General features: G+C 38.1%; 4 protein-coding genes across 4 annotated transcripts; 3 read left to right on the forward strand and 1 right to left on the reverse strand.

Annotated features, from left to right (window-relative positions):
- Nucleotides 1-219: 219 nt before the first annotated feature.
- LOC115987571 (chaperone protein dnaJ GFA2, mitochondrial-like) lies at nt 220-5,568 on the reverse strand. Its single transcript, XM_031111153.1, has 8 exons — nt 5,510-5,568; nt 4,045-4,123; nt 3,745-3,836; nt 3,551-3,622; nt 1,565-1,621; nt 1,142-1,190; nt 517-583; nt 220-317 (listed from the first exon to the last, which is right to left on the reverse strand). Exons 1-8 carry the CDS (start codon nt 5,558-5,560, stop codon nt 221-223), a joined length of 564 nt encoding a protein of 187 aa, XP_030967013.1. The 5' UTR covers nt 5,561-5,568; the 3' UTR covers nt 220.
- A 16,549-nt stretch (nt 5,569-22,117) lies between these two features.
- Nucleotides 22,118-23,615, forward strand: LOC115984425 (receptor-like protein 15). Its single transcript, XM_031107452.1, has 4 exons — nt 22,118-22,544; nt 22,733-22,888; nt 23,130-23,285; nt 23,506-23,615. Exons 1-4 carry the CDS (start codon nt 22,163-22,165, stop codon nt 23,613-23,615), a joined length of 804 nt encoding a protein of 267 aa, XP_030963312.1. The 5' UTR covers nt 22,118-22,162.
- A 73-nt stretch (nt 23,616-23,688) lies between these two features.
- On the forward strand, nt 23,689-25,635 carry LOC115984427 (receptor-like protein 14). Its single transcript, XM_031107453.1, has 3 exons — nt 23,689-23,831; nt 24,964-25,110; nt 25,232-25,635. Exons 2-3 carry the CDS (start codon nt 25,047-25,049, stop codon nt 25,633-25,635), a joined length of 468 nt encoding a protein of 155 aa, XP_030963313.1. The 5' UTR covers nt 23,689-23,831; nt 24,964-25,046.
- A 231-nt stretch (nt 25,636-25,866) lies between these two features.
- Nucleotides 25,867-27,475, forward strand: LOC115984428 (receptor-like protein 15). Its single transcript, XM_031107454.1, has one exon. The coding sequence runs from the start codon at nt 25,867-25,869 to the stop codon at nt 27,376-27,378; it is 1,512 nt and encodes a 503-aa protein (XP_030963314.1). The 3' UTR covers nt 27,379-27,475.
- Nucleotides 27,476-27,565: the final 90 nt, after the last annotated feature.

A 27,565-nucleotide genomic window follows, 5' to 3' on the forward strand; every position in this document is an offset into this window, starting at 1 on the left:
TGTGATTTGTAAGAAAAAAATTACACACCCCTAACAACCTTCTCCCCATGCACCCCCGCACCCCCCCAAAAAAAAACAAAAAAAAGGACAAAAACGACCCAGTCACTCCTACAAAACTTATAGCGTGGGTGGGTCTTTAAACAATTGATGTTTTTTCTTCAGTTGCCTTTATCCTTTTTGCTAAGAATTAGCAAACAAATGACACCAATTGGTCTACATTTTACCCTGATGCGCCAGCAGTAGCACGCTTATCATATTCCCCTTGATCTTCTTTGGCAAACTCTTCAATCAATTCACGTTGCCTTGGGGTCAAATTCCTACACAAATCAAGCATTTTAATCTACTATAAAAATGAGAGGCTGCAAACACATTCCCGTATGATGCTATAGATTTACAGTAATATGACACTTTTTTTTCGATATATAGTCCACACACTAGATTGAACTGAACCATAAAAATACATTCTGGAGGCTGAAAAATCCTGCAACAACAATGGTTAAGAACAAGGAAACCTACGATGGAATGCTGACATTGAAGTGCACATATTGATCACCAAATGAGTAAGAGTTCCTTGTCTTGATCCCTGCATAAAAACAACGAATTCAGCAGGAAAACACATGCAATTTCGATATAAAAAATCATTTTAAAATTTTAAAATTTAAAAAAAAAAAAAAAAAAAGGAAAGGTTTTTACGCTCGAGATATGTAGAATCTTAACAGACAAATAAAATTAATGATATTACATTTAATAAGTTGCTTAACTAGGGTAAAATCATCAAATCCTACATTGAAATGATGATCAGAAACAAATTGCATATTTTATGTGACTCTTAACGTTAGTCATAGAAGATACTCTTCTGTCAAATTTTCATATTGATTCCTTACTTTAAAAGAAAAAAAGAATAAATCATGGCAATAAGAAAAAACCACATGGACACAAGCTGAGGAAGTTGCTTCAATTAAAATTCTGGGGGTTTATTGATACAAGGAACAAAGTGGATAAAATGTAAAAGGATCAATTATGTCACACACTATTCTCGATAGAGAGCAGGATGCAAGTGGCAAGCCAAAATAGAATCATTTATCACACACAAATTTTTATAAGTGAACTTAATGAAATTTGGCATGTCTAGCTCACCAACCTTTCTTCTTCAAAACTACCTTCTGACCAGGCTGGGTGCCAGAGCGAACCTAAATATCAAAAATTAGTTAGATCATGATACCATAGAGAACTAGAACAAGAAAGAACCTCTACAAGAAGCCAGTAATCTTATGCTAAAAGCCAACCCCATAGGAATGACATGGAGGGATAGAGAGATGCTATTTGGCTTTGGTTTTTTCCTGTCCCAACAAAGGGACAAATGAAAGAACCTCAACAAACAAACCAGATCTCATTATTAATTGATCCGATTACCGTCCCATGTGGGGGTCAAGTCCAATAATCAAGTCGCATGAGTTGCATGAGTAAATTCCAAATGAACTGACATAATCCTAGCAAAGAAAACAGTCATAAATGAAATTTTACCATTGCACAAGTACTAATCATATATAAACAATAAACAAACCTTGAGGACTACATCTCCTGTGAGAGTTGGGACTTGGATTGTTCCCCCCAAAATTGCCTGCAATCCAATAAACCCAAAAAAAATAAATAAATAAAAATAAACAACTAGATCAAAAATAAAGTTTTTTTTTTTTTTATAATAAGTAATAAAGATTTTATTAGCAGAAAAAATGTAATTCAATTATTTTTATCATTCCACTAACGGCTTTTAGTGATCTAATAATTATAGAAACAAATCAAAAAGTACCTAAATATTTCTGCTGCCAGAAAATTCCTGAAATGTATCTTTAAGAACATCTATCTTTAGCTTTATATTCCATCTTTTTGAAACCCTAATCAACCTACAGACCCTTAAACCTTCTTCCTTAATTGCTAACAGGTGACTGAGGAGGTGTTAAGAAACAGCATAACAGGTGACTTCCTGGAATTCGTCTACAAAACTCAAAAACTCGCTAGAAAATCTTTTGTAAAGATAATTTTCCACATTTTCAAGTGTTAGTTCTTATCGTTTTTATCACCATACTCTTAGTCCATTTCCAATCTTTGTCCTGGTATACATAGTGAGAAGTATATTGTGGGTACTCTTCTTTCATCCATTAAATATATACTATTTGAGATGTTTCTGTCCACAGAACAAAAAATGGGCAAACCTCCAAAAATGTTGATTCAATCAACCACAAATACATGTTAAGAATATATATATATAGATATATGCATCCCTAGGTCAATTTCCCATGTGTCTGACATTTAAGTTTAACCTCTATTCACTTCGTAATTGCAGATTATTAAATTGCCCATTAGTCCAATATCTAATAAGTGTAAGTTATACTTATACATTAATCTTCTATAAAGATAATTTTCCACATTTTCAAGTGTTAGTTCTTATCGTTTTTATCACCATACTCTTAGTCCATTTCCAATCTTTGTCTTGGTATACATAGTGAGAAGTATATTGTGGGTACTCTTCTTTCATCCATTAAATATATACTATTTGAGATGTTTCTATCCACAGGACACAAAATAGGCTAACCTCCAAAATGTTGATTCAATCAACCACAAATACATGTTAAGAATATATATGTGCATCCCTAGGTCAGTTTCCCATGTGTCTGACATTTAAGTTTAACCTCTATTCACTTCATAATTACAGATTACTAAATTGCCCATTAGTCCAAGATCTAATAAGTGTAAGTTATACTTATACATTAATGTTGAAAAATGACAAGCTTCATAGACAATGGCTGCAGAACTTCTTTGACAACTATTTAAGCCAATTTTGATTATGTAGGTGCATTTTGTTAGAATTTGGACGTGTCAATTTGAACAATTTGGCATTTTGGAATTTATCAAACTATTTGAACTAGATTATTTTGTAGGTTAAACTATTTGGCCTATGTGGCATTTTGAACTACTTAAAATGGAGCTTATGGTTATTTTGAATTATGAGAATTACTGTCCATATAAATGAGCAAGATGATTGGTAGAGATTATGAAAATTGAACAACTATTTTTTATTGTATTTATTGTCAAAATTTAGTATGAAAACCAAATTCATTCTTGGTTTTTCATTTATATTGATTACATTAGTTGGTTTAAATAATACACATGTTTTAAATTATACAAGAAATGTTATAAAAATTTTATGCATACCAAACACAAGAAAACGTTCGCAAGCTCATTTTCAAGGTCTTTACCAAACATCGGAAAATGAGATAGTTTTCCATAAAATACTCTTTGAAAAATGACTCATTTTTCAAAAAACATTAATGCTGAAACAAACAAAGTGTAAATATTCAAAATAAAGTCAAAGATAATTTTATCTTAGGCATTTAGCTTTTTCTCGGCAAAGACCTGAATGCAATTAATATGTCCTCACGCTAAACACAATAGCTATTTTATTCAAAAATCTCATACAACACACTGTTCAAGACATCCATGCACTACAGGCCACCGATACCTAAAAAATGAAGACATTGGAAAGCATTACCTGAGTAATACTCAAAACAGCATCAACATGAATGTCAGCACCTTCTCTTCGGAAAACAGGATCTTCGCGAACCTGCAGATAAGCAAATGATATTTTACAGTTTAGGGGTTGGGGGGAAGGCATCCAAGCAGTGAAGTACCCACTAAAAATAAACAATGATGACACACTAAACAAATATATATATATATGGTTACCTTAATGACAATATAAAGATCACCAGGTTGATTTCCATCAGGATCTGCTCCACTACTTCTACTCACCTTTATGGTCTCATCATTGTCTACTCCTGTAAATGGCAAAGGAGGAGAGTCAAGCATCCATAAAAACTAGCATATACAAAACCTATAAAACCGGTTATTTTTCTTTTCTTCTTAAAGCTAGGATAAGAATAGCTTGACAACGGCACGAAATTTTAGCAATGCAACCACCAGAGCCAAAAAACAAAAACAAAAATAATTTTTTTAAAAACAATCCTAAAATGAAAAAAGAAATACTTGGCACAATATTAAGCTTGACTGACTTCGTTCCTAATACAACTCGCCTTCCTTTACATGACTTGCAGATATACTTAGGCTGTGGAAAAAAAAGGAATTAACTGGTTAGAGACTTAGAAAAACAATGAACTATTTATCTCTAGAGGTATTGTGCATATCAGCTTCCTTCACCCATTCAAAATAGTAAGTTAGGCACGTTTTCAAACAATTAAGAAAACTAACATCTCGAGTTTTAGAAACTCGAGATCCACATTATAACTCGAGTCCAAAAGACTCGACTTGCGAGTGTGTAAATGCCACATAGATCTCGAGTCTTTAAAACTCGATTTTCATGAAAAAAATTTCACCTATAGTGGCGTTTTTAAGCCTTACAGTGACGTTTTAAAGCCCTATAGCGGCGTTTTTCTGCAAAAATTTTTTATAAGTACAGGTTTAGGGGGTCCTATAGTGGCGTTTTTAAGACCTATAGTGACGTTTTACAGACCTATAGCAGCGTTTTTTCTCAATTAATGGAAATCGAGTTTTTAAAACTCGATTTTCAGCCTGATTTTTTTCCCACTTTAATCTAATTCACTTACAAATCGAGACTTAAAAACTCGAGTTTTACCTTGGAACTCGAGTTTTAGACAATCGAGATGCTAGTTTTCAAAATTGTTTTGAAATGTGACAATTAACTAAATTTTTTAATATTTATTGTTATTTACAAAAAAAATTCTTTATCTCTAATATAACAAACCAGTAAAAAGAAACAATAGGGATAGAAATATATAATATAGTAAACTTTGCACCAACCATCAAAAGGTAATCAACACAAATGGAAGTGAAGAAACCACTTAATATCAATGCCTAATAAAGTCACTGAGATTCATGTATAGTACACGGATTAAACCGCAAAAAGTTTCACACTGGCATCAACTTCACCTGCAGATAAGCCCTACATCTAAAAACTATCCCTGAATTTCCCTAGAACCCAAAACTTATAACTGCAATTAGCACATCCAGTAATCCAGCATGAGAAGGCTAAAAAAATTATAACTGCAATTGATCACTTCTTAAAAAGTGAGCTTTTATACTTATCAAAAAAAAAAAGTGAGCTTTTAAATTTGATTCAAAGGTTCTATAAATAAATAAATAAAATGATTTAACAGAAATATAGATGGGGGGCGTTGACTTATAAAATTGTAGAACAATGCACGAGGATAGACATATTATAATTAAAAACCAATTGAAAAGGTAAACAATGCCAACCTATAATCACCAATTAATAACTTAAATTCTGTCAACCTTTTATGTTGCAAAAAATGTATTTTCCAAAGAGACATTATGAAACATCCATAGAAAAGTGAGAAACAATTAAATTGATGATCTTTTTTTTTTTCTTTTTTTTTTTTTTAAGTGCAATTCAATTGATTACTTTCATATTTACGTTAACGATTGCGTGTAAATTCAAATAAATGCAACATACCTGCACAATTTCCCGTTCTCCATGACACTGAGGACAAGTAATCTGCACCATAAATGGGCCCTGTTGCCATTCCTCCCAGCCAGTTACAGTGTTCTAGCGTAAAGCTTCGTTAAGGGCTATGATTCTTGACTAGGGGCTACACTTTATAGCGTCAACCACGCAGATGGTTCAAGGGGCTCGGCCGAAGATCTAATTCCCCTAAAGCCAAGGACCCATAGATAAGAAAAACAAACTACAAGTTTTGGACAGAACCAAGGCCTTGTATGGTCCTCGGACTCAAGCCTCTGGGGAAACCAACTACTTAGGAGCAGAACTACAAGTTTTGGACAGAACCAAGGCCTTGTATGGTCCTCGGACTCAAGCCTCTGGGGAAAACAACTACTTTAGAAGCAAAAGTACAAGTTTTGGACAGAACCAAGGCCTTATATGGTCCTCGGACTCAAGCCTCTGGGAAACCAACTACTTAGAAGCAAACTACAAGTTTGGACAGAACCAAGGCCTTGTTTGGTCCTCGGACTCAAGCCTCTAGGGAAACCAACTACTTAGAAGCAAAACTACAAGTTTTGGACAGAACCAAGGCCTTGTATGGTCCTCGGACTCAAGCCTCTGGGGAAACCAACTACTTAGGAGCAGAACTACAAGTTTTGGACAGAACCAAGGCCTTGTATGGTCCTCGGACTCAAGCCTCTGGAGAAATCAACTACTGAGACGAAAAACTACAAGTTTTGGACAGAACCAAGGCCTTGTATGGTCCTCGGACTCAAGCCTCTGGGGAAACCAACTACTTAGAAGCAAAACTACAAGTTTTGGACAGAACCAAGGCCTTGTATGGTCCTCGGACTCAAGCCTCTGGGGAAACCAACTACTGAAACGAAAAACTACAAGTTTTGGACAGAACCAATGCCTTGTATGGTCCTCGGACTCAAGCCTCTGGGGAACCAACTACTGAGACGAAAAACTACAAGTTTTGGATAGAACCAAGGCCTTGTATGGTCCTCGGACTCAAGCCTCTGGGGAACCAACTACTTAGAAGCAAAACTACAAGTTTTGGACAGAACCAAGGCCTTGTATGGTCCTCGGACTCAAGCCTCTGGGGAAACCAACTACTGAAACGAAAAACTACAAGTTTTGGACAGAACCAATGCCTTGTATGGTCCTCGGACTCAAGCCTCTGGGGAAACCAACTACTGAGATGAAAAACTACAAGTTTTGGATAGAACCAAGGCCTTGTATGGTCCTCGGACTCAAGCCTCTGGGGAAACCAACTACTTAGAAGCAAAACTACAAGTTTTGGACAGAACCAAGGCCTTGTATGGTCCTCGGACTCAAGCCTCTGGGGAAACCAACTACTTAAGAGGAAAATTGCAGGGTCTAGACATAGCCTGGACGATATATGGCCCTAAGAGTCTATCCCAGATGAGGGCTATCCATTGATAGTTGGGTTAATTCCTAGATTGACCGAGATCCGCAGCTGGCCCTCGGATCCTCGATACCAAGGGAGTTAGTGCAACTGTTATAGGGCCAGATGTTATTGAGACACGGCCAAAGCCCCTCACTGCTCGGCAGCCCCCTCGGAGGGTATATTTAGTATATATCGTTCTCGGACGATCGCCGCGCCTGCGTTATGGGGCATTGAACCGTCATCTCGGTTAGTTTTCTGAGTTTAACTTACTGGGAATTATCGTTATTATACTTGATAATACTTGATAATGCCGATAAATTCAGATTGGTAAGGTTTTGTTTCAAAATTTCTGGCTCTAAATATCACTAAAGGAAAATACATACATAGCACACCCGTTCACAAAGTGATTGCTGTCGAAAGGAAAGGTATTCAGAAAGAAATAAACTCATCTTTTATTAAGACAAAGAAATAGTACAGTTTACAATGAAAAGCTGGAATAAGCTTATTCTAAAGCTAACTATGTAAGCAAAAAGAAAAGATACAAGAGAATGAAGAGAAAGCCGAAGAAGAAGTGCAGAGGAGAGGTTGGCTGCTGTTCCAAGATGTTGTCTAAGGAAACTATTCCTCAACACCTTTACATGCCCATAACTCAGGCAGCCAAAGAACCCCACGTGGGGCCTACACCATTGAAGAAAAGGTGCAGGGAACCTGACCCTAGGCTAGCACCGTTTGAAGAAAGGGTGCAGAGAGCTGGAAGTGGAGGAGCCTCCGTATAACCACGCCTGCGATAGAGCAGATGGCGCTGATGGCGGAAAACCTTACTTCTGACGCGTCAAGAATCTGACGCGACCAGTACCTGCTTCGGATTTTGGCTAAAAGATGTAGAGATATCATCCCCATCTTACCAAAATGGAAGATCATCTTGAGTCTGTGTCTACCTTGTCCCGACCACATCACCTTGAGCCTCGGAGGGACCCGGCGCCTCTGTGGCGGGTGTAGTTCCTTCGCCCCTATACATGCCTTAAGCATATTACACTAATGGTGGGAAGCACTAAGTATAGAGACTGTGATTATAGTTGAAGGATTACAGTTGTGAAGAAAACCGAAGGGTTTGAGTGTAAGAGGAATAACCTCCTGTCCTACTTATTTAAAGGGAAAGGAGGAGATATTTAATTTACGCAGAGTTCCAAGAAATGCTACAGACAAGGAATAGTTGGCTCAAGTTCCAACGCTATTTGTGACCGTAGGATCTGAAGATCCTCGTGAAGGCGCACCTCGAGTGTAGGGGTGTCAAAGGACTCCGCGTGGGTGGGTAAAGGAATGCCTCTTGATTTGGCACGTCCCCCGTGTAAATGGAAAAATGCAAATATTAATGGAGTGTAGAATCAGAGCAGGCTATGATGTAAGCCCAACATTATCAAAACCCTCCTCCCCAACTAAAAGTCGGACAGCAGGCTTTTGAGGGGCTATTGTGGGGCCAAAGAAATTGTGGCCCTGGCCCAAGCCCAATTTATCTTAGGGTCCACGGCCCAAGCCGAGGAGAGCCATTGCCGAGGACGACCTCCTGCTCGGCACTTCACTAAATGCCCAAATAAAGGAACGAACTGAGTGTAGGGGCAAGGCAAGGGTAAAAGCCGCCAACACCGTAACACGGAATTCGGCGTCTGACAAGCCCATACTCAAACCCATGTCCATGCGCTTTTCCAGCAACTCCCAACCACTCTAGGTATGGGTCGACTGGACAGGACTGCTCCCCAAAAAGTAAAATTAACACGTGGACGCAAAAAGGGGAATGGAACACCAGTATAAAAGGAGAAGAAAACAAAGCTGGAGAGGGGGACAACTCTTACTAATGGAGGGTTTAGCTAGTGAAGCCAAGCTCGCCCATGCAGCATTTCCCGTAGGAACTATGACCAAACCGCTCACCTATGCCTAAGGTCGTACCTTTCAAGCCCACTCTCTACAAATTCATTGTTGAGGGTTTTTGGGGCCGGAATCACTCGCTCGTTGGGCTTGAGCCCCAAAATCTGTCCCTTACAAGTGGGAACTAGGGGAATATATCTTTAAGAGCAATAGTAATATAAAGATTAATCAACCATTTTTTTTTCCTAAAACTATAGATAAAAAACTAAAATTTCAGCCAAACCACAGTGGGTAAATTATAATTTACCCTAAATAAAAAAATTCATGTGGAAAATACGGGTCACCCTTCCCAAACCGACCCAACCTACAACCCAATTAACACAATCCGTTTCTTACATGTTTAAAATTGCCCATTTTGACACGGACATGTTTTCAATTCAAACCCGATTGACCCCACCCAAACTGTACACCTGTTTTGCCACCTCTATAAGATTCTCTAATTGACTTTAGGCATGATTGCTTATCATTATGAAAAAGAGCATATATTAATAATTAAAAATCTTCCTTATTCATTATAAGGAATTATCACCTTTAATTTTATTTGTGAGTTATGTCGTTTATGAACTCCCATGGTGCTTGGACCCAAAAATAAATCCTGTCAAAATATTGAAAATCCTTGTGAGGCAAAATTTGTAACGGTACTATTCATTCATGCCAAATTTTTTACCATTTAAAACATCTCATTTGAAGTGTCTTATTTAAAAGTGTGAGCTTAGTTAATATGTCCCATTTAAAAGTATGGTGTTCTATTTTTTTTTTAACTTACTTTCCCCAATTGCTTTGGTATGGGCTAGGCATCCCTACCAAACATTTTCCAATAATCTACCAGAGATGATTACGAAAGTACCATTAAGGCCTAAATCTTTGGCCTTTTCTTGATTTTAGGTCTATTCAAATAATGCAAACAAAATAATACAAAGGGTATGGGTTAGCCACCAAAATAATATTTTCTAAGAATGTACTAGATAAAAAATTGAGAAAGCACCATTTATGGCAAAGTCTTTGGCTTATTTTAGGTCTATTCAAATAATGCAAACAAAATAATACAAAGGGTATGGGTTAGTCACCAAAATAATATTTTCTAAGAATGTACTAGATAAAAAATTGAGAAAGCACCATTTATGGCAAAGTCTTTGGCTTTACGTTAAGTTCAGGTTTTTTTTTTTTTTTTTTTTTTTTTTTTTGTAGGGCCAAATTCCCAAATTATTATAGAAAGAAAAGTGCTGTGAAAATAAATAGTTTTCGCAAGATTAAAGAAAGGAGAAAAAAAAATAGGCATAGAGAATTTATGTGCATTGATAATTTGCCTACGTGTATAGACTGTAACAAAGAAAATTCCCACTATAAAATAAATAGATTACAATAGTAGTACACATGCACTTTCACAATACCAAAACCCCAAATACATACCCTTAATGCTCTCTCACAAAGAATAAAGAACACCCTATTTTATTTTCACTAGAGCTTGTAGCACCACTCTTTCTCACAAACAAAAACAGTCACATAACCATATATTCATATTAGGCTAGGCTGGTTTGTGCTTCCTAATTCTATTTAGAGTCCGGAAGCAATAGTCTTGTCTTACACGAATTCAAAACCAATTAGGAATCCCAACATTCAGTCTTGTTCATTTAGCTATTTTATCAAGTGTTCTGTTAAGTTTCTCAGCTCTTCCATTTTGTTGAGGTGTTCTATGTACAGTAAAGTGCCGCTTGATCAGGAGCAGTTTGATGCATTTGGGGGCTTTAGGTGAAAATTGATTTGACATTTTTTATATATTTAAATATGACTTTTTTTGAAAAAAAAGTTTTAATATTACTTAATATTTATTATCTTGTTTTAGATGCAAAATTACTAATTAATCACGTAGAATTTTTTTTTTCTTCAAAAAATCTATAGACACAAAACGATTGACAAAACTTTTCACAGTTGTTGATTTGACAGATTGAAAGTTGTAAGTAAAGAAGTGATGTCAGTAATAGATCTAGATGAAAACTAGTAAAAGTTTGCCAACTTAACTGTTGTGAAATTCTGTGTATTGCTCTTTTCTTTTTCTTTTTTCTTTTATCTTTTTGGTGGTGAGAAGTGCTATATTCACAATATTTTCACAAAAAATCCTAAGTATTAAGTTTTTACTAATTCTAATTTGGATCCACTATTGAAATTACTTTTTTACCTACCAATAACAGCTAGTAACAACTTGCCACTTAGGATTTGTTGTGAAGAATGTTGTGGATGTATCATCTCTTTCTCTCTTTTTTCTTCTTTTTCATTTCATAAAAAAATATTATTTTATTTATTGACTAATATTTGGGCTTAAGTAATACTATTACAATAAAAAAATTACTCTTTTGGTTAAAATTTGGAGGTCTTTTTCTACTCAGAGGCCTTAGGCAACTGTCTCATTCGCTTCTATAGTAGAGCTGACCATGCTCTTGATGTCACGCTCTTCACAAAACTTCAAGAACTCCTTATTCATGTACTCAATGCCATTATCAATTCGAAGGCACTTGACCTTCCTTCCAATTTGGTTTTCCATTTCTTGTTTTTTAAGAAGTAAATCCAAACTTTTTTGAAATAGTCTTTTGGGTACCTCTTGTAATGTCCCTTTTTTTTTTGAGAAACCAACTAATGTCTCTATATGTTAAATTAAATGCTCAATTAGTGGTTTTCCATGTTATTATCTTCCCAACAAAAACAAATAACGGAAGTAAGTAAATAATAGTCACTACAAAGAACACGCTTTGCATTAGACCAACTGCATTACTATAACGTTGACTGTTTGATATAGGTATATATGACTATATGTCGCATGCTTGTGGCTATTTTAACTGAAGAACACTTTGTTTGGAGAAATATTTGTCTTATTTTTGTCACTAAAATTCAGGAAAAGAAAAATAAGATGAGTTGAGACGTTTTTGCTTTTTGGTGGTGTTAGTTTTTGTTCAATTATATTTTAATGGGTGCTATGCTTGCTGGGAGCAAGATAGAATAGGGGCTTGTTTGGTAACATTGTTTGAACAGTAGTTTTCGTTGTTTAAACAACATAATATATATTTTCACAACACTTTTTCACTCACATGTATTTCCACAACACTTCAACAACATTACTAGAACAACATTACCCAGGGGTGGATCTACATTTTGTTTATGGGGTTCAAATGAACCCCCTGACTTCAATATATATATATATATATATATATGTGTGTGTGTGTGTGGGGGGGGGGGGGGGCTATGGCCCAAAGTAACGAGTTGGGCCTTGGGTCTATCCAAGGACGCCAGCCTGTCCGAGGAGGCAATGTGGCTTAGGCGATCCATGTTAAGCCTTATCACGAGAAACAAAGAAAACAGGTTTGAGGAGGAATTCCTTCAAAGTACTTCAGCTTACGTAGGCCGTTGTGTTATGGCTGAAATTTTTGTGTTTTGAACCTTAGGTCTGTTTGGTTTTGGCGAACAACTTTGTGGATTGTTTAGCTTTTGAGAAATTGTTTGGGATTTTAGGAGTGAGAAAATTCAAAGAACTAAATTCTTTTTAAATTCCATTAATATCTAGTTTTAAGCCAACTGTTGTGCGGATGGAAAAACTAATTGGTTCTTGATTCTTGAATACCTATATATTATATTGTGCACACGAACAATAGTTGGGTTTTGGATTTTGGATTATGCTATTTTTTTCAACAACTTTATTTTCTTTTTATAATTTTCTCCTCTTGAATGTCTAGAATATTGTGTACATGAATATTATACAAAACTTAACAAAACTACTATACCACAAGTTAAAAATTTTGGATTTTGCTTCTTCTTCTTCTTTTTTTTTTTTTTTTTTTTTTTTTTTTTTTTTTTTTTTTTTTTAATTTAGCAAACACAATATGATATAGCTGATGTGATCCAATGAAGACAATAACAACTACTATTTTTGGGGCATAGCAACTTATACAATCTAACAATTTCTCGTAGCCATTTAAAGTCCATGAGCTAGAATGCTAATAGCCATCTTCTCCCAGACAATAACAATTGGCCGAGTTCAGCAAATTTGCCACTGACTTTGACCACAATGTATTGGACAATTTGTATAAAATTATTATTATTGATTAAATGGTCATTTGAGTGGAAAGCTCAAATTAATTTATTTTTCATATCCTTTTCGTCAGTTCTCTTTTACCAAATTTTAAGCATTGTAAATTGCTTTCTATTTAACAATTAATCTCATATAGTATATAACGTATGGTTTAATTGTTTTTTACCACAAACTTAAAGGCTTTGTGTTCAAGCTTTTCAAATCATAGGATTGATTGTCATGCGTTAACTATTTTTATGACAGACGTTTTGAATTCATAAACATTACCTATACCACTATGAACCAATGGGGAGAACAAGCTTGAATGCAATTAAAATATGGACTTAATGTGGGAAGGCTATGTCTGACCACAAATATATATATATGTGTGTGTGTGTGTGGGGTCAGGTTAGTAAGATATAATATATACACCTATGTTCTTAACTCACTTACAATTTGTATACACACTATTTTAATTCTTTGTGAGAATTCAGAACTTTGATAAAATGAATGTAATGACAGGTGGATAATTTGTATATGGACACACTGATGAATGTGTGTGATGGACATGGGTGGAATCAATGACAAAATACTGTTTAACAATTTGGTCTTTGAGGGAAATTTGTATATGTGAGGATCTATTGAATTTGATCATTTTATTGAAGGTTTGTTTAAAACATATTGATGAGGATAAAATTAGTCAGACGAGAGTGACGGGCCAAGCTGGACAAGGGTGACGGGATGAAGCTATAGCGACGGCATTTCTTCAAGGCTGACGGAGGAATGTAGGAAGAGCACATAAAACTGGGCATCCTGAAGAGTGACGGAAGTAAAATTGGGCAGATGGAATAGACCTGGGTAGACGGGGTTAACCTAAGCTGACGACGTCAGTCTACAGATTGATTGATCCGCGTGTTTACGTATATAAATAAAATAACTCGCTCCCCACGTTTCAAGGAACCTAAAGACTCCTATATGGAAAGAATCCCGTAAAATACGCTCAAGAAGACTTCTATAAGGAAAAGACTTCTACTCCAAGGAAGAGAGGTCAACCATCTACTACTATAAAAACCCAAGCACCCTCACAAAACGAGGTACGCATAATTTACCCTCTCTAGCACTCTAGAGTAGTGAGAATAGTACTAACTTGACCTTCGGAGGGTGTTTGGCCGGTACCACACCGGTACTCTCTGCTAGGTTATTCCCTTTTGTTGTGCAGGTGCCATTGGCGATCGTGCGAGGAACGTGTGACTCACTGGTGGTATTATTTCCGACATCATCAGTTGGCGCCGTCTGTGGGAACCGTAGCACATTCTCGCTTCCTACATACAAGAGTTACATGGTACTCACTCGTTCAATGGCAACCATCAACGACGTTCAAGAAGAAGAAACCCCTATGACTGCTCTTGAGCGACAGGTCAGGACACTCGCCACAGCCGTGGAGCGCCTCACCAAGCAAAACCATGACCTAGAAGAGCAGCTGCGCCAGAAAAATGTGGCGGTCAATAACGAAGGAGCGGATCAAGAAGGAACCAGCGCTGAAAGGAGGACTCACGAAGGACCACAGGAGAGCAACGCCCCGAGCAGACCAATGCGACGGGACATTAACATCCCTTCCCTGACAGATACGGCTCCACCACCCGTCAGCGCGGAGATGCAGGTGATAAAGGAACAGATGGAAGTGATGATGAACGCTCTCAAGGGGCGAGTATCCAGTGATCTTGACGACCTTGTCAACCGGACTGACTCGCCATTTACGACAACCGTCAACTCCTTCCCCCTGCCGAGTAAGTTCTGCATGCCAAATATGGATAGTTACGACGGAGTCAAGGACCCTCTAGATCACCTAGAGACCTTCAAGACCCTGATGCACCTTCAGGGAGTGGCAGACGCAATCATGTGCAGGGCCTTTCCTACAACCCTAAAGGGCGCAGCGCGGATTTGGTTCAGCCGGCTAGCACCCAACTCCATCAGCACCTTCAAGGAACTAAGCGCTCAATTCACTACGCATTTTATTGGCGGACATCGGTATAAGAAGTCCACGGCCTGTTTAATGAATATCAAGCAGCGAGAGGAGGAGACGTTAAGAGCCTACATATCACGCTTCAACAAGGAAGCGCTCTCGATTGACGAAGCCGACGACAAGATACTGGTAGCAGCATTCACAAATGGGCTCAAGGGAGGCAAGTTTTTGTTCTCCCTATACAAAAACGACCCAAAGACCATGTCGGAGGTACTTTACAGGGCCACCAAGTACATGAACGCTGAAGACGCGCTATTAGCCCAAGAAGATAGACCCAAGAAAAGAGAGAGACAAGAAGAACCCCGACAGGACCAGGGGCGGAAGAAAGGCAGGATGGGAGACCGAAGGGAAGAGAGACGTCCAAAACCCATGAGCGGAAGGTTCACAAGTTTCACCCCGTTAACCGCTCCGATAGACCAAGTCCTAATGCAGATTAAGAACGAAGGGGCCCTGACGTTTCCGGGAAAGCTGAAGAGTGATCCCAACAAAAGATCCAGAGAGAAATATTGCCGCTTCCACCGTGACCATGGTCACGACACGGCCGATTGCTACGACTTGAAGCAGCAAATCGAAGCCCTTATCCGACAAGGAAAGCTGCAGAAGTTCGTCAGCAAGGAGAAAGCGGATTCCCCCGCACAAGACCGTCCCCCTCCTTTACGTGCAATGGAGAAAAACGTACGAAACTTTGTTTGGAGATGTATCATATGCAGGTTTGGCATTCCTAGAGTCTTCGTCTCGGACAACGGACGGCAAATCGACAACGACCCCTTTCGAGATTTCTGCTCACAACTAGGAATAAAGAACCACTATTCCTCCCCCGCCCACCCTCAAGCTAATGGCCAAGTCGAAGTAACAAACCGATCCTTGCTCAAGATTATCAAGACTCGGCTCGAGGGGGCAAAGGGTATATGGCCCGATGAATTGCCAAGCATATTATGGGCTTACAGGACGACAGCAAGGACACCCACAGGAGAAACACCATTCCGGCTGACGTATGGAGGCGAAGTGGTCATTCCAGCAGAAGTGGGGCTCACAAGCTACAGGGTGCACAACCACGACGAAAACAAAAATGACGAGGCTATGCGACTACAGCTGGACCTAATAGACGAGATCAGGGCAATAGCAGAACAAAGGCTCGCTCGGTACCAGGATCGTATGGCTAAACATTACAACTCCCGGGTTCGACACAGGGACTTCCAGGTTGGAGACCTTGTTCTTAGAAAGGTCATGGGCGCCGCTAGGGACCCTACCCAAGGGAAACTCGGCCCCAATTGGGAAGGACCCTACAGAGTCACGTCGTGGCAAAGGAAAGGCACGTACCATCTAGAGACGTTGGAAGGAAAGAAACTGCCGCACCCGTGGAACACCGAGCACCTATGAAAATACTACCAGTAGGAGCGACAGCACGAAGTTCAATTTTTTCTTATTTTATTCCAGCAAGATTTAGTCTCACTCCTCAGAACTATCATTTACTTTAATCTTTTTGCAACAATTCTTCTTTTTAGCCCAAGGGGCAGGATTTGGTTTTAATTACTTTTATTCGAATGCGTGGTAATAAGAGGAGTTTTTCAGAAATTACTAAAGTGTATTTTTTCTACGGTCTACTAAGCTCGCGGCCAAAACCACGAAGTCCATAACATACGGACCAAAAAGATGTCAAAGACATCAAGGCTAAGGCCGACGGTCCAAAAGATGAAAATCATCGTACGGACAGAGTCCTAAAAAGCTAAGGACTAATGAAGGTGTTAAATACACCAAGGCTTAAAAAGCTGACGGGCCAAAAAAGATGTCCAAAGACATTTAAGGCTAAGGCCGACGGTCCGGAAAATCTAAAAAGCCGACGGTCCAAAAGATGAAACAATCATCATATGGACGGAGTCCTAAAAAACTAAGGACTAATGAAGGTGTTAAATACACCAAGGCTTAAAAAGCTGACGGGCCAAAAAAGATGTCCAAAGACATTTAAGGCTAAGACCGACGGTCCGGAAAATCTAAAAAGCTGACGGGCCAAAAAAGATGTCCAAAGACATTTAAGGCTAAGGCCGACGGTCCGGAAAATCTAAAAAGCCGACGGTCCAAAAGATGAAAAAATCATCATATGGACGGAGTCCTAAAAAACTAAGGACTAATGAAGGTGTTAAATACACCAAGGCTTAAAAAACTGACGGGCCCAAAAAAGATGTCAAAAGACATTTAAGGCTAAGGCCGACGGTCCGGAAAATCTAAAAAGCCGACGGTCCAAAAGATGAAACAATCATCATATGGACGAAGTCCTAAAAAACTAAGGACTAATAAAGGTGTTAAATACGCCAAGGCTTAAAAAGCTGACGGGCAAAAAGATGTCAAGAACATCGAAGCTAAGATCATGAAAATAACGGTAGGAAAAAGCTAAAGGCTAAAAAAGCTGACGACTATTAGATGAAGCAATCATCATATGGACGTAGCCCTCAATCCAAGACATACAATAATGAGTCATCAAAATGACGGATTCAAGAGATTGACGACCTGAAAACAGAAACCAAAAGCAAGAGCTGTAAACCAACGGTCACCAAGCCGACGGAGCTTGGGGCCTAGGCACGACATCATGCTAACAGGGGCTTCCAACAGTTCAAAATAGCTGACGCGATCCGAGTAGACGAGAATAATTACCAAAATTTCGTCTAAGGCCACCTAGGAATATAAAAGCTATGGAAATTAAACACAACAGAACACGAACAAAAGCCCGAATGAAACAAAGGGAGCACTTAAAAATTGTTTGAAATTACAATTGTTCTCCAAAACAACTATTTTATACATGACCAAAATACAAAATAAAAGCTAAGGGGCAGGAACGTCAGCATCCTTGCCGTCAGTTCGATGGTCTTCAACATCCACAGTCACGGCAGGAGAATCAGAAGCAGCAGGATTGGCAGCAGGCTGGGCTAGGACCACACTATCGTCACGCCTCGGAGTAGGCTGACGGAAGCTGTTGTCTCCGTCATCCATGGTGATCCCGGATAAATCCAACTCCGAGTAGGCCGACGCAACTTGCTGAAGGCAATCTTCAAACCCGGTGCCATAATATTCACCACACGAGTTAAAGAAGGGCTGCGACACTTTGAAATCTTAAATCGCGTCAGCCCCCGCCGTCTGCAGCTTTTCACCTAGAGCCGTCACCTCTGCCTGGAGTTTATCATTCTGACTACTAACTTCCGTCAGCTTCTCCTTAACTTCTTGCAGCTCCTTGTTGAGGATACGGACGGCCTCCTTGTACTGAGCTTGCTGGTTCATCAGGTTGGTATTATGATTGCGAACTCGAGTGACGACCCCCTCCTTCGCCGCACAACGATCTTGAAGGGCCTTGACACGCACCAAGGCCTAAGAAAACATATCCGTCAGTTGAAAAGTATACCAAAGCAAAGCAAAGCTTCCCCAAACAAAATTTTAGTGAACATACCCTGGTAAGGTCAAAAAGGGCTGACGCCCCTAGTTCCACCGTCCCCACCTGGTCACAAGGTTCAATATCCGTCCGTTTTATCAGGGACCCAACCTCCCCGACGGCATAATCCTTGTGAGTCAGGAGACGGCAGGGGCCCTCGCTGACGGGACCGGCGGAGGTCATCACCCCCTTGCCCGCACCATGACTGGGCTTAGGAAGGGACTTCTCCTTCAGTGGTTCGTCCCTAGGAGTGACGGCAGCTTTCTTTGAGGGACGGCTGTCATCACCGTCAGGCTTCCTCTTCGTCACCTTGGCGACGACCTTTGGAGTTGACGAGGCCTCCCCTGCTGCCTCCTTATTTTTTCTCTCCTCCTTCTGACGGGCTGCGGCAGCCCTTATCCTTTGCTTCGCAGAGTCCATTTCTACAACACAAAGAACACCGTTGGGGCAGGTGACGGAGGAATAAAACTGACGGGATAAATAAAAGCTTACTTACGTCGGCGTGCAAACTCTTCCAACCTTCGAGCTTCCGCTGACGGATCTGGACCCCCACAATATAAGTAAAGGGTGTCAAGGGTGATCAAATCCCTGCACTTACGTTCTTCCAAAGGAATTTCCAGAATCCGTTGGATGAACTCCTCCTGCTCGTCAGTTATGCGCGGACGGGTATAAGCTGAAAGAAATAAAGTATTGTTAGCGTCGCCTCAAAAAACACACAAGCCTCATAGGTGACGGGATTAACCTGAATCCTTGACGAAGGCCCAGGTGTTGTCAAAATAACCACGGGGCATCGTCGCCCACTCCTCCTGACGGCAAACCCAATCCATCCCCTCAACAAAAAAATATCGACTCTTCCAGTTCCTATTGGAGTCTGGCATATCGGACACTAGCCTTAGCCCTTTCTCCCGGGCATTAAAATGATACATCTCCTTAGACGAGGCGATGTGGTGAGGCCTATAACAATAAAAAAATTCTCCTAATGTGAGCTGACGGTGTCCTCCACTAAGACTGCCCCAAAGGATTTCAGCTCCTATAAAAGTCCTCCAGGCGTTAGGGGCAATCTGGGTGACGGATATTCCAAGGAAGTCAGCGAGTTGACGGTGTAGAGCCGTCAACGGTAACCTCAGACCCGCAGCAAACATGGCATCATACATGCCAACGTCAGCTGTCCTCCCGGAGTAACACCTCTCATCCTCTGTAGGGAGACGGAGGGGGATGTGGTCTGGGATTTGGTAACGAACCCGTAACTCCCTAAAAACTTTACTACTCATCCCAGGCGAAAATTTGTTGACGGCCCAATCCTCAGGAAGGATGAAGGGACGGCTATCTCCAGGACCCTCTGAGGTTCCTTCACTGGATCTCTCATCCCCGTCACTATCCTCTCCGTCAACATCCACTCCATCCCCGTCGTTTCCATCCCCTCTTACCTCATACTCATCTCCCTCGGCAAAACTCTTAGCGTCGTCAGGAGATTGGGCTGACGACCCTCTCTCTGACGGAAAGGAGAAGTCTGACTCATCTCCAGAACTAAAGGTTTCGTCGTAGCCCGCTCCTTCGCGGACTGACGACTCCTCACAAGACGCGTTACTTGACATCTGACTACCTACAAGTGACGGGTTTAAGCTAAGTACCTAGGCTGACGACCATACCAATGAGGCAAAATAAAAAAGGGAAAAGAAGAAGGAAGGGAAGAGAAAATGAAAACTTACCGGTATGGAGGCCTTCTGGATGACTCTAAAAGACAGCAACAGATAAGCCGACGGAAGTGAAGCTGACGAAAGGAGGGGGACGGTCTTTCTCTCCACAAGATCAGCAAGAATGAAATAGTGAAAAATGGGGGGAGGTGCTGCTTATATATATAAAAAAATGGCGCGGAAGACGAGGCGACGTCTCGTCGAATGCAGAGCCAATAGGAGCAAGCCGCCTGTCCAAGGCATTAAATGCACAAGATCCACGCGAACGATATACCTATAAAACGAACTCCATAACCCGTCAGTATAAAGTCTGACGGAGGTATGGAGTAGGGGGCAAGTGATGAGGATAAAATTAGTCAGACGAGAGTGACGGGCCAAGCTGGACAAGGGTGACAGGATGAAGCTATAGCGACGGCATTTCTTCAAGGCTGACGGAGGAATGTAGGAAGAGCACATAAAACTGGGCATCCTGAAGAGTGACGGAAGTAAAATTGGGCAGATGGAATAGACCTGGGTAGACGGGGTTAACCTAAGCTGACGACGTCAGTCTACAGATTGATTGATCCGCGTGTTTACGTATATAAATAAAATAACTCGCTCCCCACGTTTCAAGGAACCTAAAGACTCCTATATGGAAAGAATCCCGTAAAATACGCTCAAGAAGACTCTTATAAGGAAAAGACTTCTACTCCAAGGAAGAGAGGTCAACCATCTACTACTATAAAAACCCAAGCACCCTCACAAAACGAGGTACGCATAATTTACCCTCTCTAGCACTCTAGAGTAGTGAGAATAGTACTAACTTGACCTTCGGAGGGTGTTTGGCCGGTACCACACCGGTACTCTCTGCTAGGTTATTCCCTTTTGTTGTGCAGGTGCCATTGGCGATCGTGCGAGGAACGTGTGACTCACTGGTGGTATTATTTCCGACATCATCACATATTTTATTTATTTACCTTATTGTAGTTAAATTTTTGTATATGATGATTCTAACCTGTTAAACCCTACTTTAGTCTTTTTTTTTTTTGGTGGTCTTATTATTTTCTATTGGCAACTAACTAGACGTCATTTTTAGGAATTAAGGATCCATGTAGCTGGTAAGAAGAGTGCACTTGAAAATTCAGAAGAATTAAAATATGATACAATCTTATCACATGAAGAAAGAAAAGGAAATCTAATGTTGTGTTGGCATGTCCTTCCATTATTAGGTTACAAATATCAGGTCTCAAAAAAAAAAAAAAAAAAACCCAAAATAGTATAATGATATATTTGTATAGATAGAGAGTTGGAAAATAATTTTAGAAAAAGTTCAATTTTTAAGGTGAACATATTATCTTCAAAAAAATTTAGATTATAGCATATTACAAAATAATTATATATTCTTACGCATCGCGTGGGTTTGCGACTAGAAATAATAATAATGCAAAATTTATGATATTAGTGATATGAGAAGTGCATGTGATTTGTAACACTTTTATAACAAATTATAACAAATTCTAGACAGTAAGTTATTAAAGTTTATTCAAATTTAAACTCACAACTGAAATTAAATTCTTACCCAAACAATCTACAATTGAAATTTATTGTATATTTATAAACATAGTTTAGTATTTAGTGTGAAACATTTTCTAGGAAGGCACATGACACGAGTCAAGAAAGGACAATTGACGCCAAAAGTCTTTGGCATTTTATTGACTCTAGGTATCCTCAAATAATGGAAAGCTTAAAATATTATGGCCCTAATATTAATTTATGGTATGAACCAGCTAGTCATCACTATGAAATAATGAAACATTTTAATTTATGGTATGAACCAGCTAGTCATCACTATGAAATAATGAAACATTTTACAGGAACATATTAGATACGAAATGGGAAAAAACAACATTAACAGCTAGCAAAGTCAATTCAATGCTCTTTGGTCAATGGTGATCAGTTATCACCACAAAAGAACGCGCTTTCCAATATTTATTAGAGAAGAAATCGTAATATTGATGTGGACTATTTGATAACAGTATATATGGATGGTGCTGGTGGCGTATTTAAACTCAAGATCATTTGGAATCATAATCACTGAGAGTTGGACAAAAACTTTGTCAGTCTTATTGTGATTGAAAATCAGAAAAAGAAAAATTTATGGAGTTGGGGCGTTTTTGGTGGTGGCCGGTGGTGTTAGTTTTGGTTCATTTTGGTATGAATGGGTGCTTTGGTTGCTGGGAGCAAGAGAGAATTGCTCTCTTGCAATACAAAGTTTCCACTGTCAACTACACTGATAAATATTTTTTTACACCTTGGGACTCAGCCGACAAAGAGAGTGATTGCTGTGAGTGGGAAAGAGTGAAGTGCAACATCACTACTGGCCGTGTAATCCAACTTGCTCTTAATCTCACGATATCCTATTGGAGTAGAGAAAGTGGAGGAGGTTGGTACTTTAATGCCTCTCTATTTCTTCCCTTTGAAGAGCTCCAGTACCTCGATTTGAGTGAAAATGGGATTCGTGGATGGGTCCCAAATGAAGGTACCAAGTTTATATCCTAAGAAAAATAGGTAGTATTTGTCAAAATTCTAATTTTTTCTATTACCTCTTTAAATATGTATATATGGTTGGCAAAAAAATAAGTTTTATGTTAGGAATCATTTTATACTGTTTTGTGGGAATATATAATTGTGAACATGCAAATTGAAGCATCTAAATCTAAATCACAGGTTTTGAAAGATTCTCTGCGTTGAAGAAGCTGGAGGTGCTTCACTTGGAAAATAATAATTTCAATAATAGCATTCTTTCATCCTTGAGTGGAATTGCTTCCCTGAAGGAACTATATTTGGGGTCCAACAATTTGAATGGATCAATGCCCATCCAAGGTAAAATTCTCATTAATTTGCAAAGGAATAGTGCTTAATTCTTGAGTGTGTAAACTTTTTGGTTCCCCTCCTCCAATTAATATGTTTGTCCAAAATAAATTGCTTGAATTTTTATTTTCTTTTAACCTTTTCTTTAAAAATAAATGTAGACCACAAATTAGATGTATGTTAAGATTCATTTTGTATCGTTTTGTGGGAATATATAGTTGCGGACTTGCAAATTAAAGCATCTAAACTGCAGGTTTTGGAAGCTTATCTTTGTTGAGCAAGCTAGAGGTGCTTCACTTGGAAAGTAATAATTTCAATAATAGCGTTTTTTCATCCCTTAGTGGTATTGCTTCGCTCAAGGAACTAGATTTTAGCGTCAACAATTTGAATGGATCAATCCACATCCAAGGTAAAATTCTCCTTAATTTGCAAAGGAAGATTGGAAGAGTGTTTCATATGCTTATCGAGAACATAATTTTTTTTTTTTTTTTTTGTTTATTTCCCTTACATCAATTATTGTGTTTTTTGCAACTAAATTTCACTTTTTTTTTTTTTTTTTACATGAAAGTATTTATGCAACTGAAGTTCCTATTTTTCCATGATTTTTATGTAATATTTTTTTAATGTAGAATTTGAAGAATTTAGCAATTTGGAGAATCTTTACATGCGTGGCAATGAGATCAATGAATTCGTGACAAAAAAAGGTAGGATAGGTTGTATATGGATTAAAATCAAATAATTCTTTTATATGGTATGTCAAATGATATTATCACATCAATGCTTTGATATATTTAATTTTGCCGTATAGAGACAAACATCTTAAGTAAGCTGCAACTCCTAGACTTGAGTTCGAACAATTTTAATGCACGAATTCTTGAGTCATTGGCTGCCTTTCCATCATTGAAGACATTAGATCTCTCATTTAATAATTTGAAAGGATTGTTTACCACTAAAGGTACGTTATACCCTTAACATCAAGTTGGTGGTTTTTTTTTTTTTTTGGATAAGACAAGGTGGTGGTATTATAACCGTTAAAAAGCATAAGCTATAACAAACCTATTCGAAATATTTACAATCAAAACCTGGTTTAAAACAATATTATTATTTTCGTGTGTGTTCTAATAAATATTATTATTTACTCAAAAAAAGAATAGGGATATTTATCCCATATTGGTTGTGTGTGTCTAGTGTCCCCTGTTTATAATCCCAGTTTACAGCTACAAAGATTAGGCCCCTTTGTAGTTGTACTTTGATTATATAATGTATTATAAATTCGGTTTAAAACACTATTATTATTTTCGTTTGTGTTCTAATTAGTATTACTATTTACTCAAAAAAAAAAAAATCATGAAATTCAATGAAACTAAACTTGTTGTCTTTAGTAAGTATCATAGTAACTATTTCTCTTTTTTAGTTAAATTTAGTGTTTAATTTGAAATTACGAAAGTATAGAGAAATTATGTAATTTAATTAAGTATATGTTAAAATTTAGCTATGTAGCAAAGAGAGAGGATAACATTTTATGCAATCATGACTTCTTTGACCCATTTTATTACATATATATATATATATATATATATATATTGAAAGACATTTTATATTATATAGTATATGAGTTGCTAACACATGTGATGCACATGAAAGTTTGACAAAAAATATTTATATATGATATATGTTTGATTAATTTAAATTGGGAAAATTGCATTAACTTCCCTTCTAATTTTAGATGGTACATTAACTTGTTTTAGTTCCAAAATAAATTGCACTCACCTTCACACACTTCATAATTTTTGTGTGGTATCTTGATATGTTTTGCAATTACTACTTCGTGTTCTACCATATCGACCTATTTGTATTGTTAACAATATAAAGTATGAGAAAAGAACTGAATAATCTGTATATTGATGTGTGTAAATAACAATGTACAATAAAGAGCCTTATATAGGCTAGGTATGTGTGTAGAACAAATAATAGGAGTAAACTACAAGTATAGTATACTAGGTTAAGCCCAATGGGCTAAACTAGTCTAAGTTATACACTAACATGCATTAATTTACTTACCTCTAAAAAAATTGTTTTTGTTTTAGAGTTGGGTGAACTAAACAACCTTGAGGAATTGTACTTGGAATATTCATCAATTGATAAAAGCTTTCTTCATAAAATTGGAGTTATGACTTCTCTTAATATATTGGAAATGAACGGCTGTGGACTGATGGGCAGCTTACCTCCCCAAGGTAGATTATTATTATTTTTTTTTCTCTACAATGATACTATTTAGAATAATTAGAATATCCTCTTTAAGAAAAATAATGGTTACAATAGTAGAACCTAAAAATTAATTATCTCATTTTACAGGCTGGTGTGAACTTAGGAAGCTCCAAGAGATAGACCTCAGCTACAATAACTTTGAAGGGATACTACCTTCATGTATGGCGAACTTGACATCACTCCGTGTATTGGATCTCTCTTACAATAATTTTAATGGGAACATTGATCAGTCCCCACTATCAAGTTTGTCATCACTTGAGTACCTTTCTTTCTCAAATAACAACTTCTTGATCCCATCCACATTGTCATTCCTTTTCAACCTCTCAAACCTTAAGATCTTATTAAGTGATAACAATATATTGGCTTTAGAATCTGACTCCCATACTTGGATTCCAAAGTTCCAATTAAAGGTTTTCAGTTTGTCGAATTGTTCATTTAACATTCTCAATAGCACACTTCCCAAATTTCTTCATTACCAATATGATTTGTGAGCAATTACTCTCTCTCACAACCAGTTGGTTGGGCAGTTTCCTAACTGGCTGTTAGAGAACAATACAAGATTGGAGGTTTTTATTCTAAACAATAACTCTTTTACGGGGCCTTTCGTAGTGCCATATGATATTCGTCCCAGAATTTTTACAATAGATATTTTAGATAATTACTTACATGGTCCAATTCCCACAAACCTCGGTCTAATTTTTCCAAATTTAGATTATTTAAAAATGTCTAACAATGAATTTCAAGGCAGTATTCCTTCTTCTTTTGGGAATTTGGTTTTCTTACGGCGTCTAGACTTGTCTGGGAATAATTTCTCAGGAACAGTACCGATACATTTCATAATGGGCTGCTACCAGTTAGAACTTCTCACATTATCAAACAATAGCTTCAGTGGACCAATATTTCCTACCAATTTTAATTTGACTAAGCTACAATTTTTACATTTGGACAACAATCACTTCTCAGGCATGCTTCCAACATGGATGGGGAACATGTCATCTTTAATGCAAATTGTTATAGCCAAAAATCATTTTGAAGGTCCTATTCCAATCGAATTATGCAAACTCCTTTCTCTTACATTTCTTGACCTTTCTGACAACAATTTGTCTGGCTCTATTCCATCTTGCTTCAATTCCTCAAGTATCAAATTTTTTCAATTAAATAAAAATTTCTTGAGCGGTCCAATTCCAACTACTTTCCCAAATAACTCCAATCTACTTGTACTGAATCTTCGAGATAACCATCTAACTGGCAACATTCCCAATTGGATTGGAAGCCTCTCCGCATTGAGAATTCTCCTCTTGAAATCAAATTATTTAGGAGGTCAGATTCCAATTCAATTATGCCTCTTGCAGAACTTAAACATTTTGGATCTTTCATACAATAAATTTTCAGGTTCGATACCTCTTTGCTTGAGTAACATTACTTTCGATGCATCTGCCCGAAGAACTTTTTCAAGAGATTCATATGGAGAGTTATTTCTGTCCAATAGTTTGTCATTATCAAGAAATATTGAAGATCTAAATAATTTTATGCATATGTCCAATGGAGATGTGAATGCTTTTGAAGAAGTAGAGTTTGCAACAAAAAGTAGAACTTACTCCTACAAGGGTGACATCCTCGAGTACATGTTTGGAGTTGACCTCTCGTGCAACAACCTATCAGGTGAAATCCCACCAAAACTCGGTAGGATGAGCAGCAACATTCGTGCATTGAATTTGTCACACAACAATCTATCCGGACCAATCCCTGTGACATTCTCAAATTTAAAGGAAATAGAAAGTCTGGATCTTTCCTTCAACAATTTGAATGGCAAAATTCCACCCCAGTTAACTGAAATGACCTCTTTAGCGGTGTTTAGTGTGGCACACAACAACTTATCAGGTACAACACCTGATAGAAAAAACCAATTCATTACTTTTGATGAAAGCAGTTATGAGGGGAACCCTCTCCTATGTGGACCTCCATTACGTAATGGTTGCACCAAATTGAGACCACCATCGACAATGCCAGTGGATAATGAGGGGGAAGTAGGTGGTAGTTTCATGGACAAGGATGTCTTCTACATAAGCTTCATGGTGGCTTACATAACAGTCATGTTGGGAATTGTTGCAGTTCTCTACATAAATCCATACTGGCGTAGGGTGTGGTTTAACCTCATTGAAGTATGTATTGACACTTGCTACTGTTTTGTTGTGGTTCATTACCGTAAGTTATTCAGTTTAAGGAGTGGATAGCCTTGCATTGCTACTGTTTTGTCATGGTTCATAACTGTGAGTTGCTCAATTTTCGGCTTGCAAAGCCTTGCATTTTATTGATTACCTACATGTGTGTGTCTTCTTGTTGGATTTTGTATCTGAATATTGAATTTTAATACTATGTTGTGCAAAATCTATATTTACTGTGTAATTTTAATTGAATACG

Source organism: Quercus lobata, chromosome 4, assembly GCF_001633185.2.
Source record: "Quercus lobata isolate SW786 chromosome 4, ValleyOak3.0 Primary Assembly, whole genome shotgun sequence".
Taxonomy (NCBI): domain Eukaryota; kingdom Viridiplantae; phylum Streptophyta; class Magnoliopsida; order Fagales; family Fagaceae; genus Quercus; species Quercus lobata.

What these genes read in the sequence shown, in the direction of transcription:
- LOC115984427 (XM_031107453.1), top strand. Translation starts at nt 25,047, where the DNA reads ATGACTTCTCTTAATATATTGGAAATGAACGGCTGTGGACTGATGGGC. An exon ending in GGGCAGCTTACCTCCCCAAG is followed by an intron (nt 25,111 to 25,231) that starts GTAGATTATTAT and finishes CTCATTTTACAG; the next exon opens with GCTGGTGTGAACTTAGGAAG.
- LOC115984428 (XM_031107454.1), top strand. Translation starts at nt 25,867, where the DNA reads ATGTCTAACAATGAATTTCAAGGCAGTATTCCTTCTTCTTTTGGGAAT.
- LOC115984425 (XM_031107452.1), top strand. Translation starts at nt 22,163, where the DNA reads ATGGAGTTGGGGCGTTTTTGGTGGTGGCCGGTGGTGTTAGTTTTGGTT. An exon ending in TGGATCAATGCCCATCCAAG is followed by an intron (nt 22,889 to 23,129) that starts GTAAAATTCTCA and finishes TCTAAACTGCAG; the next exon opens with GTTTTGGAAGCTTATCTTTG. An exon ending in TGGATCAATCCACATCCAAG is followed by an intron (nt 23,286 to 23,505) that starts GTAAAATTCTCC and finishes TTTTTAATGTAG; the next exon opens with AATTTGAAGAATTTAGCAAT.
- LOC115987571 (XM_031111153.1), bottom strand. Translation starts at nt 5,560, where the DNA reads ATGGTGCAGATTACTTGTCCTCAGTGTCATGGAGAACGGGAAATTGTG. An exon ending in CAAGCTTAATATTGTGCCAA is followed by an intron (nt 3,837 to 4,044) that starts GTATTTCTTTTT and finishes TGCCATTTACAG; the next exon opens with GAGTAGACAATGATGAGACC. An exon ending in CAGGAGATGTAGTCCTCAAG is followed by an intron (nt 1,191 to 1,564) that starts GTTTGTTTATTG and finishes TTTGATATTTAG; the next exon opens with GTTCGCTCTGGCACCCAGCC.